The following is an 18697-nucleotide window of genomic DNA, read 5'->3' on the forward strand; positions in this document are numbered from 1 at the left end:
ACACATTCAAACTTTAGATTAAATTATATATTTTTATTAAATTATATTTAATAATAATTATTTTAAATTATATTTTATAGTATTATATATTTTGATTTTAGTAAATTCATATAAGAATATATTTAATATTAAGAATTTTATTAAATTATATATTTTTATTAAATTATATTTAATAATAATTATGTTAAATTATATTTTATAGTATTATATATTATGATTTTAGTAATTTAATATTAAGAATATCTAATATTAAGAATTTTATTAAATTATATTTAATAATTATTATTTTAAATTATATTTTATAGTATTATATATTTTGATTTTAGTAAATTCATATAAGAATATATTTAATATTAAGAATTTTATTAAATTATATATTTTTATTAAATTATATTTAATAATAATTATGTTAAATTATATTTTATAGTATTATATATTATGATTTTAGTAATTTAATATTAAGAATATCTAATATTAAGAATTTTATTAAATTATGTATTTTTATTAAATTATATTTAATAATAATTATGTTAAAATATGATTAAATTATTTATTACTGATATTAATAATCTTATTAAAATTTAATAACAATAACAATAATCATTTATCTAAACAAATTTCTGCTAAGGGTATTCTAGTTATTTTAGCTTTTTTCCTTATGCTATTACACCTCCATTCCATTCAACCAAACATAAGAATACTATTACGCCTCTATTCCATTACATTCAACCAAACAATTGATTTGCTATTACGCCTCTATTCCATTACGCCTCTATTCCAATACAGCGAACCAAACATGCCCTAATACTTACATAGTAATAAATTATCGATAATTTATAGAAATCTGAGTGATAAGGTACTTAGTGATAATTTAATCTAAACAGCAATGAAGTTGACAAGGTTTTTTAATATCGCCATTTGCCATGCTAGAATCATTAACATAAGTTTCTAAAATATTAAGAAGGATTATTATGTCTAAATACGAATTATAGTTATGATTTGATCTTCAGCCAGTTATGGATAGGATTCGGTCTTGATGGTACTTTGATCTTAAAAGAACAAGTGTAAATAGGAATAATTTATCTTGACGAATTATGGATAGGATTCAGTACTTTTATTTTGCCAGAATGAGTGTGCTTAGGAATCGTTTCTCTTGGAGAATTATGGATATGATCCGATCCTGACGGCACTTCTATCTTGCGAGAACGATTGTGAATAGGAAACCTTTCTTTTGAAGGACCATGGATAGGATCCAGTCCTAACGGCACGTCTAACTTGCGAGAACAAATGTGCATAGGAATCCTTTCTCTCGAAGGATTAGGAATGGGATTCACTCTTGATGGCACTTCTATCTTATAAGAACAAGTGTGAATAGGAACTATTTTTTTCAACAGATTATGGATAATATCCGGTCCTTACGACACTTCTATCTTGTGAGAATGAGTGTGAATAGGAACCGTTTCTTTTGGTCGATTATATGTAAGATCCGATCCCAACGACACCTCTATCTTGCGAAAACGAGCATGAATAGGAACCGTTTCTCTCGAAAGATTATGGATAGGATCAGATCCTGATGGCACTTTTATCTTACGAGAATGAGTATAAATAAGAATCATTTATTGCGACAGATAGGAGTCTGCTAACATTGATAAAAACACAAATAGCAGCATCGATTCCATTCGTATAGCCGTTGAGGTTTTTAAAAGAAATGATTTGTTGATGATTGTAATTTGTGAGAACCATAGTGTAATACCATGTATTTATACTATGCAAAATCCCAGAAAATGGAAAATCTTGGCTTTTAATTTACCATAAAAAATGCATAATCAAATATGATTTGCATGATTAAATGATAATTAGTTTCTATAGTAATGTATTAACATAAAGAAAGAAATAATCAATTTTTTAAGTAGATAGATTGTTGACAATTGTGACACTTACCTTCTGATACATCAATAATATTTTATTTGAATATTTAATTACAAACTATTATTTAAAATATTCATAAAAAAAGTCAAACTTTATTAAAAGAATGAGCATGGAAAATTCATAACAATAAAAAATCTCTCATAAAATAATTTGGAAAACAATAAAGCATAAAATTTATTTCCTTGAATACCAATTTATAATTTTGTGTTATATTATTTTTTGCAGATTCAATATATTATAAATTTACAAAAAATTATTTTCACATTAATAATGTATTTTATTGGACGTTGAATGCATGCCATAATTTTTTTTCTCATGTCATATTCGATATTCTATTCACTTAAATTATTTATATTAATTTTTAATAATTTAAAAATATCTAATTATTTGTTTTATGTAAAAAATTAAACCAATAAATATAGATTGATAAATATGATACTCTACTATGGAGCAAATATATGACATGAGCAAGAGCAGACGAGGGTACAGCTACGATGGATCGGATGGAGCAAGAGCAGGAAAGAGGTGTTACTATAACAGGGGTCGCTTCTACTACCTTTTAGAAGAATCATCAGATAAATATCATCGATACCCATGGCCATGTCGACTTCACACTCGAAGTAAAGCGAGCACTAAGTGTTTTGGATGGTGCTATATGCTTGTTTGACAGTTTTGCTGGTGGGAATAAGATGGATCGTCTAGGGGTGAACTTTTTTCGGACTACGGACATGATAGTGACGAATTTGCTTTGACATGCTCGTCGGCTTCCCCGTTGTCGATTGATGAGCTGTGCTAGTAGATATTAAGAAATAATATAGTTTCTGTTATTAGTTAGTGTTAGTTACAGTTCGTTATGCAAGTAGTTAAGGAACTGTTATTATTCCTACATTAAATACGTGTAATCAGTTTGTGATAATGCATGGAAGTATTATTCTTCTCTCCTGTGTATTTTAAATTTTAACATGGTATCGAGAGCTAAGACTTTCTTGGTGTAAACAAAAGTTTTTCTTTTTCTTTCTTTCTCCCGGTTTCTATCATGGCCATGGATGCATTTCCAGATAGAGCACTTGTGACTGACACTCCGCGTCACTCCTCCAACACTAAGGATGTTGAGCATTCGCAAGGAAATGGTAGAGTTTGTACATCGACAGTTCACTATTTCTCCAAACATGACACCATCAAACTGTCTTCACATAATTTTCTTTTATGGAAACATCAACTTTTGTTGATTCTTGAAGGCTATGATCTTGAAGGATTTGTGCTAGGTACCACTTCTCCTCCTCCTACTTTTATTACTGGTTCTGATGGTCAACAGGTTGAAAATCCAGCATTTCTTGTTTATAGGAAGCAAGATAAATTTTTAGCTTCCTGGTTATTATCGACTGTTACAGGTGATTTTCTTGTTCATCTTACAACTACTAAAACCAGCTTTGATATCTGGACTACTTTTGAGAAAATATTTAGTGCAAAATCAAACATAAAGATTTCGAACATGCGTCATGCGTTATACTCAATAAAGAAAGCTAATCTTTCGGTTAAAGACTATTTGTCTAAGGTGAAACAGCTTAGTGATGACCTAACTGCTGCTGGCAGTTTAATTTCTGAGCAAGAACAAATAAGCATCATCTTAGCTGGCTTGTCAGTTGAGTTTGAATCCATTCGGGTTTTTGCTTCTATTACTCCGTTATCTCTTAATTTGTTAACAGAGATGTTACTTGATTGTGAATCACGTCAGTTGGAGTTGTTAACAGACGTTCCCTGTTGTTGACACCATTTTTTGGATGAAAACGGGGTCAACTTGGATAAAAACGAAAATGGGAGTCGCCACCGATCTTTTTTGATGAGGTGTGATCGGGTCACCAAAAGTGGTTGTTTTTAATAAACGATTTGATTTTATTAAAACAACGAGTTTGGTCTACGAAATCCAAAAATGGGTTCGGGAGTCGGTTACGCACGAGGAAGGATTAGCACCCTCGACACGCCCAAAATTGGTACCTTAGTTGATTATTTAATGTCTTAATGTCGAAAATTGATAACTTTGAAGAATTTTAAAAAAAAATACGATCCATGTATTAAAATGTTAAAAATTTCCAGAAAAAGGGATATATTTCACGTTATCCGAGAAAGAGAATCATATCCAGTAAGTTAGGACACAATGTCTCGAATTCCCAATACGTAAAAAATACTTATTTAAAAGATATTTAACTATCTTGGATTAAAAAGGGGATCACGACCAGTAAGTTAGGACACAATCCCATTTTAATTCCCGATATCGTTTAAAACTTGAATTTGAAAAGATTCGTATAATAAAATCTAAAAGAATATTCAATTGTTTAAATCAAATGAAGAAATCACAACCCAATACGTTAGGGCACAATTTCTTAAAATATTAAACATTGAATATTACATTTATTTCGAAAAATCCTCTTTCCGAGAAAACAACGTGTCACATCCAATGCGTTAGGACACAACATATTGAATTCTCGATAATGAGTTTTTTATCATTTTTAAAAGAGTAATCTCAATTATTTAAGTTCAATGATGATGATGTAAGCAAAATAATACAGATAAAAACAAAAGATGAACAAATAAAAAGTCATATGTATGTAAATAAAATTAATCACATATGTACAATAACGAGCAATAAATGAAGAAAAAAGATTCTAAAGCATAATAAATAATAATAACGGACATACAAATAAATAAATAAATGAAGAAAATAAACAAAAGATATGCATATGGATTATAAAAGAATAAAAGCATAAATATTTACATATATAGGTATATAGATTATAAAATAATATGTATATATATATGTGTAATATAAGTATATACGTTATAAAAAAAGGTGTATGTACATAAATTTATAAAAAAAAATATGAAAAAATATATGTATATATATATTTCAAAATGAGGAAATAATAATAATAGTAGTAGTAATAATAATAGTGTAATATAATAGTAATAATAATATTAAAATAATTAATTTAATGATAAAATAACTAAAATAACAAATAAAGGATTAAATGGAAAACTAAACTAAAATTTGGGGTTTAAATTCGCAAATAAGTAAAAGAGGCGATTCGGGGCTGAAATGGAATGCGCCTAAAGGCTGGAGGACTGATCAGGCAATATGCCCCAGTCCCAGAGTGCAGCGTTTCAATGCAAATGACCGCACATGGTCAAAGGACCTGATTGAAACAGAATCAAAATTTGCAGCCCAAATCTAAAAGAAATAAAAAGTTGTGTTGCACCTCAACGCAAGTTGGAGGGACTAAATGCATAAATTACCCATTAAGGACAAGCATGTGCAAGATTCCCCACTAATGCGCCCTTCATGATTGAAAAAAAAAGACCAAAAATGTTTTTATATTTTTATTTTTTCACTTTTTGAATTTGCTAGAGGAAAAAGGCTTTGCCTTCTTTCAAACCACCATTTTTTCAAACACCCAACACTTGGGTTTCTTAATACCTTGAGTGCCACCACGCCACCAAGACCGACGGCCGACGATGGAAGAGAAACCCCGGCGGCACGGTCACGGCCAACTCCGGTGAGTTTCTCCTCTCCTTATTTCTTTTGTTTTTATTTTCGTAAGTAGAAAGAAATAAAAAGAAATCAAACTAGATGTAAAAACACACAAAAATAAAGAAACGAAAATTACTTCTCCGATTCAAAGTTTATGTTTTTATTGCTCTTGTGTCCGTAAAAAGAGAGGAAGAGCCCCCTTTGCCGGCCATCGGCCACCGCACCGGTCGCCGGACGCCGGCGACGGCGCCGCCGTTCACGGTGGCCGGAAAACCAAAAAAAGCTCCATTTTTCTCCTTTTTGCGAATAGAGTCCAGATCTGGGGTTAGAAAAGCCGAAATCCCGGCGAAAAAGGCCGAAATCGAAAGAGACCTTTCGGTTCTTCCTCTTTCCACCGCCGCCGGAAACAGGTAAACTCCTTTTTACTTTTATTTTTTTATCTTATATATATGTGTTGATTGAATGATAATAAAAAAGAGAAAGAAATACTATAGAAAAACCGAAATAGAACGGAAATAAAGAAACGCAATCGAAAAAAAACAAGGTGAATCACCTTCTAAAGCCCCCTTTTTTATTTTTTTCAATTTTTTCAAAAGCCGAATCTTCTCTTTTTTTTTGTTACAAAAGTCCCCCCTCTTTTTTTTAGTTCTCCCCATCTGGTTCGATTTTGCTTGTGGCTTTTATAGCCAAAAATACAATATTCTGTTAATGTTTATTGCTCCATTTTTTGTCCTTTTCCTTTGCTTGTTTGCAGGTGCGGCAAAAGGCATGGTGGTGGTAGACGGTATGGGGGTGTGTGATGGTGCTGGTGGCAAACAGCATGGGAGAGTGGGAGTGGTGCTGGTGGCAGACAGCATGGGAGAGTGGAAAGAGGCAAGTGGGAGTTTAGGGTTTTGGGATTGGGCTTGGATGTTGGGCTAGGTTAATTTTAGGTTTTGGGTTTGAGGATGGGTTAAATGGGCTTGGGATTTTATTTTGGATTTTATTATTTGGGTTATTTTGTTGGTATGGGCCCGGGCAAAAATGGACTTTTACACCTGTCAAGCAAATTTGGTGAGTCGAAAGCCTGACAAAAGGGTGATTTGAAACAGTCAGTTGAGGCTTCAAGCTATTGTCATGGTTCTAAGCAACTCTATAGAGGACAGGGTCGAGGCTGGACTCGGGGACGGTCTCGTGGTAATGGCCGGGGCTGATCTCGCACTAAACCACAGTGTCAATTATGTGGAAAGGTGGGCCACACGGATTAGACCTGTTATCACAGGTTTGATGAAAACTTTTCTGGTGTTGTAGGGTCTAACTCAGTACAAGTTAATTGTCATCATTTGCATGGATCGGGTTGTTCTTCCCCGGTTCCTTCTTGCTAGACTCTTGCTCATTGCTGTAGAGTGTTCTCTCCCAATTCATCTAGTCACCTGTCTGTTCAACCGACAACATCTTCACCATCTGATTCCAATTGGTATCCTGATTTTGGCGCAACCAACCACATTACACCTGAGCTTTCCAATCTCACGACTGCTTATCCATATGCAGGTACAAATCATGTTACTATGGGTAATAGTGAGTCTGTTTTAATTACTAATATAGGCTCATCCACTCTCTTAGTAGGGGCTAGACTTCTCCGTCTTCAAAATGTTTTGCATGTTCCTGTAGTATGCAAGAACTTGATGTCTGTGGCTCAATTTGCCAGAGATAATGGAGTTTATTTTGAATTTCACCCAGTCTTATGTTTTGTGAAGGACATTCAGACAGGAATGATGTTACTCAAGGGCCGCATGCATGAAGGGTTATATCGTTTTCAGTTCACTAAGTCTACTCCTACTGGTGCTAAGTTGACCATGAAGCCTAGCTCCAATTTCGTGAACATTGCTCAACTATCTTCCTCTACCTTATGGCATGATCGACTTGGTCATCCTTGTAATAATGTTTTGGCTAGTGTGTTGAGGTCCTGTAATATTTCTTTCAAGCAACATATGTTGAGTAGTGTATGTACAGCCTGTCAGCTAGGCAAAGCTCACAAACTTTCGTTTTCAACTTCAAAAACAGTGTATTCAAGTCCTTTCGAACTTATGGTGTCTGATGTATGGGGTCCTGCAACGTTACCTTAAAACAGTTTCCGTTACTATGTTTCATTCGTTGACATGTAGAGCAGATACACCTGGGTTTATTTTCTCAAAAATAAATCAGAAGTGGCCAAATGTTTCTTGAATTTTCATCAGATGGTTAGAGTTCAATTTGCTTGTTCTATTAAAATACTCCAAACTGATGGAGGAGGTGAATATCGTACTTTGTCTGTTGAATTGTCTCGACTTGGTGTGCAATACAGAGTTACTTGTCCTTATACCTCGGAACAAAACGGTGTTGCTGAGAGGAAACATCGCCAGCTAGTAGACATGGGTTTATCCCTATTAGCACGTGCTAATTTACCTTTAAAGTTTTGGTTTTATGCCTTTGTGCATGTTGTGTATCTGACTAACAGGCTACCTACTCCTGTTTTGTCTCACACTAGTCCTTATGAAGTGCTCTTTAAGGTCAATCCTGACTATAGCTCCCTGAGGGTGTTTGGATGTTCTTGCTTCCCTGATCTTCGACTTTTTCAACAGCACAAGTTGAGTTGTCGCTCACAGCAATGTGTATTTCTTAGAAGTATTCCTCACACTAAAGGTTATAGGTGTCTTACTGCAGATGGTCGATTTTTTATATCCAGACATGTTCTATTGATGAGACCAAGTTTCCATTCCGTAGTGTTTCTGTAAAGAACCTCCGGCAAAATATGGAAGGGTACGTCATCGTGGTTCTGTACTTCCTTTAGTTACAACTCTTGGTTCCGATGCGTCCACTCTAGCATAAACATCATCTAGTTCAAACAGGCACTCTGGAATAGGAGCTTCCTCTGATCAGTTAGACCCAAATCAGAGTTTTTATGTATACCTGCTGACTCTCCTACAAATGTTGAGGACTCTACTACTGGTAGTCAAAGTATACCTGCTGGCTCTCCTACAGGTGTTGAGGAGTCCACTACTGGTAGTCGAGTTCAGCAACCTATAATAGTTGCATCTTCTCTAGTACGTCTGAATTGTCATCCTATGCAGACTCGCTCCAAAAATGGTATATTCTGACCAAAGTTTTTTGCGTCTATTATGGATGAGACTGAACCGTCAATCATAGCTGAAGCTTTTCAGAGTTCTGCTTAAACTACAGCAGCCGAAGATGAGTATAAAGCTTTAATTACTAATCATACGTGGGATCTTGTCCCCTTACCAGCAAGTCGTCGCGCGGTTGGCTGCATATGGATATTCAAGATTAAGAGTCATGTAGATGGTTCCATTGCCCGGTACAAGGGCAGGCTTGTTGTCAAAGGGTATTTGTAGGAAGCTAGCATTGACTTTCAGGAAATGTTCAGTCCCATTGTCAAGCCAACCTCTATTCGAATTGTCCTTGCGGTAGCAGTTTCTCTCGGTTGGCCTCTTCGGTAACTTGATATAAATAACGCATTTTTAAATGGGGATTTAAGTGAAGACATATATATGGTCCAACCACCAGGTTTTGAATTGTGTGGCTCGAATGATGAATTTCTTATTTGCAAGTTGAAGAAGGCTCTATATGGCCTCAAACAAGCCCTTCGGGCTTGGTTTCAGAAGCTAAAGGAATTTCTGGTTTCCATGCGGTTTGAGGTGTCCAAGGCCGATAACTCTCTCTTTATTCTACAATCAGGTACCCAATTGTTGTATATTCTAATATACGTTGATGACATTATTGTTACTGGCAGTGATTCTGTTAAGAAATGGCTTAAAATTGGTAGTGGATTGTTGTTGTTGGTAGTGGGTTGTTGGTGGTAGTGGATTAGTGGATGGTTGTTGGTGTCCATTTTCAACCACAAATCTTTGCCAAAGTTTTGGACAATTATGTCCTTGAACTCTCTTATAAATAGAGAGGTTCATTAGCCATATTAATCATCCCAAAACCAAGAGAGAGCAAAGCTTGTTCTTTGAAAGCTAGGATTTTAGCTTTCGGGTTTTCTATAGGGGTTGAGAGTTGTGAGGTTCTCGGGTTGTGTCTTGAGTGTAAAACACTTGTAATCTTTATCTTGTTATAGTGAAATTTCTTTTCGCCTCTGCCCGTGGACGTAGGCATTAAAGCCGAACCACGTAAATCCTTGTGTTCACTTTATTTTTCGTTCCGGTCAATTTACTTGTAGTCATATCGGAGTTCTCGAATCGATCCTTTCCGCAACAAATTGGTATCAGAGCGTAGTTGAAGGAGTGATAATATTTTCTGAATTGCCCTGTGACTGCAGCTTTGTCTGATCTTTCACATCAGGAAGAAAATATTATCATTCATTCAAAGGTTCCAAATTATGGCTACAAGTGTTTCATCGACTAAGTATGATGTCGAGAAATTTACCGGGAAAAATAGTTTCAGTTTATGGCGCATCAAGATGCGGGCAGTGCTGGTTCAACAAGGATTGCTAAAAGCATTGTCTGGTAAAGATAAATTACCAAGCACGCTTTCGGAAGAGCAAAAGGATGACATGCTAGAAAGAGCACATAGTGTTATTCTGCTATGTCTAGGAGATGAAGTGCTACGAGAAGTAGCGGATGAGAAAACCGCGTCCGGTTTGTGGCTCCGGTTAGAGAGCAAGTACATGACGAAGTCATTGACGAACCGGCTCTACCTCAAGCAAAGACTCTATGCCCTGAAGATGGAGGAAGGTACACCTGTTTCCCAGCACCTGGATAAATTCAATTCCATTATCATGGATTTGAATAATATCGATAACAAAATCGATGATGAGGACCAAGCAATAATTGTTTTGTGTTCTTTGCCTCCCTCGTATGAGAATTTTGTTGATACAATGATGTACGGTCGTGATGACCTGACTCTAGAGGAGGTGAAAAATGCCTTAAGTTCCAGTGAGTTGAGGAAGAAAATCACTGGTAAGGTGGTCGAAAACAATGAAGGCGAAGGCTTGGTTGCTCGAGGAAGATCCAAGGCAAAGGGTGGAAGTTCAAGTAAAAGCCATCCTAGATCGCAGTCCAAGAAGAGAATACAGTGCTACTACTGTAAGAAGTACGGGCACATGAAGGTAGATTGTCCGAAAAGGAAGGAGAAATCAGAATCACAGGAGCAACAAAATGATCGTGCGAATGTAGCTGATGCAGATTCTTCAAGTGATGCCGAGATCGTTCTTGCAGTATCCGACTCTTACGCTGGTGGGAGATGGATTCTTGATACGGGAGCTACATTTCATATAAGTACTTCGAAAGATGCATTCTCAACATACGAGAAGCATTCTGGTTCAGTACTAATGGGAAATGACCACGCATGTCAAGTCATGGGGATTGGCACAGTTCGTATAAAGATGTTTGACGGTATTGTTAGAACTCTAACTGATGTTCGGCACATTCCAGAAATGAAGAAAAATTTGATCTCTTTGAGTACGTTGGACAAGAAAGGCTTTCGGTACTCTGCTGAAGGTGGAGTTCTCAAGGTATTCTCGGGTGCTTTGACTGTGATACGTGGTAATTTGGAGCGGGGCCTTTACTTCCTCGATGGTTCCTCGGTTACAGGTGTTGCGGGAGTGTCATCATCAGATGATCTAGATTCTGACACCACGAAGTTATGGCATATGCGGCTCGGGCATATGAGCGAGAGAGGCTTATCGGTGCTAAGCAAACGAGGATTATTGTCTGGGCAGTGTACAGGAAAGTTGAATTTCTGTGAGCACTGCGTCTTCGGTAAGCAGACTCGGGTAAAGTTCAGCACTGGGATTCACAAGACAAAAGGCACAGTGGATTACTTCCATTCTGACCTTTGGGGGCCTTCTCCGACAATTTCTAAAGGTGGTTACAGATATCTGCTTACCTTTATCGATGATTACTCGAGAAAGGTTTGGGTGTATTTTCTGAAGAGCAAGTATGAGGTTCTCATCAACTTCAAGCAATTTAAAGCTTTGATCGAAAATCAAACAGGAAAGAAGATCAAGCGATTCCGGACGGATAATGGCTTGGAGTTTTGCTCAGGTGAATTCAATGAGTTCTGCAAAAATGAAGGAATAGTGAGACACCGCACTGTTCGTCGAACACCACAACAAAATGGAGTTGCAGAACGCATGAATAGAACTCTCTTGGAGCGAGCTCGTTGCATGCGATCAAATGCTGGGCTCGGTGAAGAATTTTGGGCTGAAGCTGTTAATACTGCTTGTTATTTGGTTAACAGATCTCCGTCAACAGCTATTGAGCTGAAGACTCCTGAGGAAGTATGGTCTGGTTCTCCTGCTGATTACTCTGGTTTAAGAGTGTTTGGCTGCCCTGCGTATGCTCATGTAAATGAGGGAAAACTCAAACCGAGGGCGAAGAAATGCATATTTCTTGGATACGGCCAAGGGGTGAAAGGATACAGGTTGTGGTGTCCTGATCCGGTTTCGTCCAAGTTCATCATCAGCAGAGATGTGACTTTTGATGAGTCATCCATGCTTCGATCCACCACAAATTCCCGGGAAAAGGAGGAGTCAGATAGAATGGGAGATCACGGTGTTGAGAAGCAGGTGGAGTGTCAGGTGGACGCTCCAATTCCTACGGAAGGTACTTCAGTCCAGGATGATCAAGTTGAGGTGCAAGATTCCGATGAAGATGAGTCACCTCAAGAAAAACCATATAGCATTGCCACTGGAAGAACGAAGAGACAAATCAAACCAAATCCGCGTTACGCTAATCTGGTGTCTTTCGCGCTCAGTGTGGCGGAGTCCATTGGTATAGAACCTTCCAGTTATAATGAGGCTGTCACGTGTGATGAGTCGGCACAGTGGGCAATTGCTATGAGTGAGGAGATAGAATCTCTTCACAAGAACCATACTTGGGAGTTGGTTAAGCCGCCAAGTAACCAGAAGATAGTTGGTTGCAAATGGGTCTTCAAGAAAAAGGAAGGCATCCTAGGGGTTGAAGCAACTAGATTCAAGGCACGATTGGTTGCTAAAGGCTTCACTCAGAAAGAGGGGATTGACTACAATGAAGTTTTCTCCCCAGTCGTAAAGCATTCTTCCATTCGTGTATTACTTGCCATGGTGGCCAAGTCTGATCTAGAACTTGAGCAGCTTGACGTAAAAACGGCGTTCTTGCATGGTGAGCTCGAGGAAACAATCTACATGCGTCAACCAGAGGGTTTTACAGTTCCTGGTAAAGAAGACCATGTCTGTCTATTAAAGAAGTCTTTATATGGATTGAAACAATCCCCAAGGCAGTGGTACAAGCGGTTTGATAGCTTCATGATTCAGCATGGTTACACAAGATGTGACTATGATGCTTGTGTCTATCATCGGAAGCTCTCAGATGGTTCGCACATTTATTTGTTGCTGTATGTTGATGACATGTTAATTGCTTCCAAAAACATGTCGGAAATCAACAAGTTAAAGTCGCAGTTGAGTGGTGAGTTCGAGATGAAGGATCTGGGTGCTGCCAAGAAAATTTTGGGCATGGATATTCACAGAGATCGCAAGGCGGGCAAGCTTCGTGTGTCGCAGAAGAACTACATTGAAAAGGTTCTTCAACGCTTCGGCATGGATAAAGCGAAAACTGTGAGTACTCCGTTGGCACCACATTTCAAACTCTCTGCAGAGTTGTCACCACAATCTGATGAAGAAAAGCAGCAAATGTCTCACATTCCATACTCGAGTGCAGTTGGAAGCGTGATGTATGCAATGGTTTGCACTCGTCCAGACATTTCACATGCAGTTAGTGTGGTCAGCAGATACATGAGTTGTCCTGGCAAGGAACACTGGCAGGCCGTGAAATGGATTCTCAGGTACTTGAGAGGTTCTGCAGATTTATGCTTGGTATATGATCAGAGTGACTGCACTAGCAGTGTCACGGGCTATGTGGACTCTGATTATGCTGGAGATCTGGACAAAAGAAGATCTCTGACGGGTTATGTTTTCACTTATTCTGGAGGAGCCATTAGTTGGAAAGCTGTGTTACAGTCTACCGTAGCCTTATCTACGACTGAGGCGGAATATATGGCGTTAGCAGAAGCAGTGAAAGAAGCATTGTGGATGAAAGGTCTAGTAAGCAGTTTGGGTTTACAACAGGATTTCACTGTTGTATTTTGCGATAGCCAGAGTGCCATACATCTGACTAAAAATCAGATGTTTCATGAACGGACCAAACACATTGATGTCAGATATCATTTTGTTCGGGAACATGTTACGCAAGGTGACATTGTTATCAGCAAGGTTGCTACCGAGAAGAATCCTGCAGATATGTTAACTAAGGTGATCCCTGCATATAAGTTCAAGCATTGCTTGGACTTGATAGGTATTCGGGATTGATTAGCGCCAGAGAGGCGTTTGGAAGAGGTGATCCAGTTCGAGGAATTCACTATGATGTTCAGCTTGGTAAATTTCAAGCCAAGGTGGAGATTTGTTAAGAAATGGCTTAAAATTGGTAGTGGATTGTTGTTGTTGGTAGTGGGTTGTTGGTGGTAGTGGATTAGTGGATGGTTGTTGGTGTCCATTTTCAACCACAAATCTTTGCCAAAGTTTTGGACAATTATGTCCTTGAACTCTCTTATAAATAGAGAGGTTCATTAGCCATATTAATCATCCCAAAACCAAGAGAGAGCAAAGCTTGTTCTTTGAAAGCTAGGATTTTAGCTTTCGGGTTTTCTATAGGGGTTGAGAGTTGTGAGGTTCTCGGGTTGTGTCTTGAGTGTAAAACACTTGTAATCTTTATCTTGTTATAGTGAAATTTCTTTTCGCCTCTGCCCGTGGACGTAGGCATTAAAGCCGAACCACGTAAATCCTTGTGTTCACTTTATTTTTCGTTCCGGTCAATTTACTTGTAGTCATATCGGAGTTCTCGAATCGATCCTTTCCGCAACAGATTCTCAAGCAGTGGATCAGTTTGTCACTCAACTTGATGCTCGATTTTCCTTAAAAGACTTAGGCAAGCTCAGCTACTTTCTTGGCATTGAGGTTAAGTATACGACAGAAGGAGTGTTTCTGTCACAGGCAAAGTACATTTAAGACTTACTTCGTAAAACCTCCATGGATCGGTCTAATGCTCTTCCTACATTAATGGTTACAAATTTCCATTTGTCAGCTACTGATGGGAGACCCGTTAAGGATAAAAGTCATTACAGAAGCCTTGTTGGTGCTTTACAGTACGTGGTAATAACCAGGCCCGATATTGCTTACTCAGTAAATAAAGTATGCCAGTTCATGCATAAGCCGTTAGATGTGCACTTCAAAGCAGTTAAGAGGATATTGCGATACTTACAAGGGACGTTAAGCTATGGTTTAAAGTTTACTCGATCATCTAAATTTCTACTTGAAGGTTATTCAGATGCAAGTTGGGGGTCTGACATTGATGACCGCAGGTCAACCTCTGGGTTTTGTATTTTTCTTGGAGGGAATCCGGTATCTTGGAGCTCTAAGAAACAACAGGTGGTCTACCGGTCTACAGCAGAGGCAGAATACAAAAGTGTTGCCCACTTAGCTGCGGAAATGATTTGGATTCAGTCGTTGTTAGGAGAGTTACGTGTTCCAGTGTTGCCCAAGGCTTTGGTCTGGTGTGACAGTTCAGCAGCGGTAGCAGTAGCGGAAAATCCCGTTATGCACTCCATATTCGAGCATGTGGAGTTGGATGTCTTTTTTGTCAGGGAAAAAGTAGTAGCCAGTGTCCTACAGGTTGGTCATGTTCCAGGTTCTCACCAGATTGCAGATGTACTAACGAAACCACTGTAGGCATCATTGTTCAATAGGTTTCGCAGTCAGCTCCGTGTTGTTAATATGTCTTAGAAGATGCTTGTTCAGCCAAATAATAGATAAGTAGGAGGAATATTAGGGAATAATATAGTTTCTGTTATTAGTTAGTGTTAGTTACAGTTCGTTATGCAAGCAGTTAAGGAACTGTTATTATTCCTACATTAAATACGTGTAATCAGTTTGTGATAATGCATGGAAGTATTATTCTTCTCTCCTGTGTATTCTAAATTTTAACAGTAGACGGTTCTTACCACGAGGTTGATTCAAGCTTCTTAACGTTTCAGTTAGCAGCTAGGAGAGCCTATGGAGAAGGGATTAAAAAGGCAAGGCCTAGGATTAACACATTTGGAGGAGATGTTTGCGAGTTCGGTGTCGGATAAATGCAGGTGGTGGATTCGATCGTTCTGTTGGCAGGAATGTTCCAGTATGTCGGTACTCTTCGAGGAAGGACGAAAGGTCGAGCATCCTACACCATGCAATTGTCCAAGTTCCGATGTTGTCTCTCAACATATCCAAAACAAGCTTGCTTTTAAAGAGCAAGAAGTTGCTACTTGATTTTTGTTAATAGCTTAAAAGTAATATGAGTGAGGTTTAATGGTTAAGGCTTATCATTTACAATTTATTTGGTTAAAGTTTGAGATTTATATTTCGAATCTTACCTTAATAAATCATTGATACAATACATGAGCTCGATTTAAATTTAATTTAACTATAGACAACTCTAAACAAGCTATAGACTAAATATAAAAATTGTAGCTCCCTCTGTCATAATATAACCATATTTGTACTCATTTAAATATCGAATTGCATCTCAAAACATAAACTTTAATGTTCTTACCTCATTTTATTCCGTAATATCTGAACACAATTAAATCCATATTAGAAAAGATTATAAAATAATGAAAATAAAATTTGATGTATAAACACGTTTCTTAAAAGATTTATTATGCTTTGACATACAACAAAATCTTAAAACACTCAATTCATAATTATAAAAATAGCTTATCATATAAGTTACAACATTAAGATACTTCTAAGTAAGCTGTTAACTATTTTCATAAGTTATGCTATTACATAAAATACCTTTCGACATATTATTTATAAAAATATATTATTTATTTTAATTTTTTCTAAATAACATGGAAATACATATAAGATTCTAACTCAATATACCAAGAAAAACACAAGGCTGATACTCAAATTTGCTTCAAACAAAAACTAATTTACATTTATTCTTAATAAAATAATTACATTAGCATATTATATATAGTTGTTGAAATTGGATAAGACTAACGTATATAGTTGTTGAAATCGGATTAATCGATCGAGAATCAGTTGAACTAGTAGTAAAAAAAACTAATTGAATTAAATTTTTTTATTTTCGGCCCAAGCCAAAAGAAAAAGCCCAAGCCTATTTCCTATACCAATAGGCTCAAATCCAAAAAAATAAAAAGCCCGACCCAAATATGTAAAAAAAAAAAAACTAGAGAGGAGCAAATGACCTTTTAAAGTCTTTGCCGTATTTGTTGCTTTCGCGTGGCTTCCACACGACCAATTGCTTGCTCGCTCGCTGGGTGCACTCATCCTTTACCTTTGCTATTTTCCATTTTTTAAAAAAGCTGTTTATCACTCTCGGTACGTTACCCTTTTACCTTCTTTAACGTCTTGTTCGTAGGATCATATTATGAAAGCGTGTAGTTTTGATTTTAATAATGCATTCAACATGCTCGATGAAATACCTCTTTGAATTATTAGCTTTCAATGAATTTACTCTGTATATGATGATCGTCCATGAGCTAAAATTTATTAGCTGGAGTGTGTTTAAAATTCAGAAACCCCGTTCTTCCTATTGGTTCCTTTTTCGTCTCATGTATTAGTAGACGCCGATAAGTGTCTTTATTAGAACCTTCTCAAAATTTGTATGCCAATGGCTTTTATCAGTGTTGGTATACCGAGATCTTGTTTCTCTGTTTGTTGTTGGGTTTGCTTTATCTGTTGAAAATATCCATTGACAATGTAGTAATTGCATTGCAGGAGGAGTCACATTGGGGCTTGATGAAGGCTGCATCTAGTAGCTTAAGGGCAGCTTTCTCCCACTGTGTAGTGCAAGTGCGGAGCTATGATTATCATCACTACCTATGCCTCCTTGAGCTTCCTGCAAATATGCGAAAGGCTGCATTTGCACTCCGTGCTTTCAATGTCGAAACTGCTAGAGCTATGGATGTTGCTTCTGATCCCAAGATTGGTCTCATGCGCCTTCTTTGGTGGGAAGAAGCCATTGACAAAATCTATGCTAATAAACTGATCGAGCACCCGACAGCACAGGCACTCTCATCAGTTATATCCGAAAGTAAAATCAGCAAGGCTTGGTTAAAACGGGTAGTTAATGCTCGGATCAATGATGCAAATAGAGACGTTATTGACCTACCGGAGAGTATCGAGGAGTTAGAGAAATATTCAGAAGATACTGCATCAACTCTTCTATACATGACTCTTCAAGCTGGTGGTATCAAGTCTACTGCAGTTGACCATGCAGCATCGCATGTCGGTAAGGCAAGTGGCCTCCTTTTGCTACTTAAGTCGCTGCCATACCATGCTAGCCGCAACCGTCACTTTTCTTACATACCAGCTAAAGTGGCAGCCAAGCATGGGCTGCTAGTTAAGGAAGGAGGTCGCTCAGAGATCCGCTTGGACTCTCGGGAGGGCTTATGTGATGCTGTTTTTGAAATGGCATCAGTAGCCAATGCCCATTTGGTGAAAGCCCGTGAATTAGCCAACTCTGTGCCGGTTGAAGCACGAAAAGCACTTCTACCGGCTGTGCCTGCCCAAGTTCTCTTGGATTCCCTCAGCAAAGTGCAGTTTGATGTATTTGATTCAAGGTTAGCAAGAGGGGTTCTAGGCAAACCTCCATTGTGGTTCCAACTGAAACTAAAGTGGTATTCATGGCGAGGGATATACTAAATAACATATCGTTACAATTTCTGCTGACCGGAAAATCTTTTGCAGTCGGCTAAACGAACCAGAAACAAGAGCTTTGTTGTATTTGCTCTTTCATAATAAGGGGATTGAGTGTCCTCATGAAACGTGTTTATTAACCATTGAACTATGATCATTGTGGCCAACAGCTTTGTGATCCTTTCTAATTTATTATGGCTTTATTTTGACACAATCAACAATTTTCTGTCCAGTCAACCTGGTTTGCCTCTGGTTGATGACATTTCAACAAATCAAAATATGGTTTTGGTCCTTCTGAAATGTTTATGTTTGGGATTTAGTCCGTATGTTTGACATAATTTGAACCTATATTTTTATAATATCATCATTATTGAATTATGAATTATTATTGAATCGAATTGGATAAGACTAATAGGGCCTAACCGGTTAGGCACTAAGAGGCAAGCTGTCACAGCCGAAATTTTGGGTGGATGTGCATACTGATGGACCAATTCATTGTTAATCTCAAAAAAGAAAATTTTGCTTGTGAG

The 18697-nt window shown here is 37.4% G+C and overlaps 2 protein-coding genes across 2 annotated transcripts; both read left to right on the top strand.

The window, feature by feature from the left end:
• The first annotated feature begins 5362 nt into the window (after positions 1 to 5362).
• LOC107919624 (uncharacterized) lies at positions 5363 to 6340 on the top strand. Its single transcript, XM_016849048.2, has 3 exons — positions 5363 to 5480; positions 5641 to 5865; positions 6210 to 6340. Exons 1-3 carry the CDS (start codon positions 5440 to 5442, stop codon positions 6253 to 6255), a joined length of 312 nt encoding a protein of 103 aa, XP_016704537.2. The 5' UTR covers positions 5363 to 5439; the 3' UTR covers positions 6256 to 6340.
• A 10352-nt stretch (positions 6341 to 16692) lies between these two features.
• LOC107918618 (NADH dehydrogenase (ubiquinone) complex I, assembly factor 6) lies at positions 16693 to 18439 on the top strand. Its single transcript, XM_016848209.2, has 2 exons — positions 16693 to 16847; positions 17247 to 18439. Exon 2 carries the CDS (start codon positions 17268 to 17270, stop codon positions 18171 to 18173), a length of 906 nt encoding a protein of 301 aa, XP_016703698.1. The 5' UTR covers positions 16693 to 16847; positions 17247 to 17267; the 3' UTR covers positions 18174 to 18439.
• The last annotated feature ends 258 nt before the right edge of the window (positions 18440 to 18697 follow it).

This window comes from Gossypium hirsutum, chromosome D03, assembly GCF_007990345.1.
Source record: "Gossypium hirsutum isolate 1008001.06 chromosome D03, Gossypium_hirsutum_v2.1, whole genome shotgun sequence".
Lineage (NCBI taxonomy): Eukaryota > Viridiplantae > Streptophyta > Magnoliopsida > Malvales > Malvaceae > Gossypium > Gossypium hirsutum.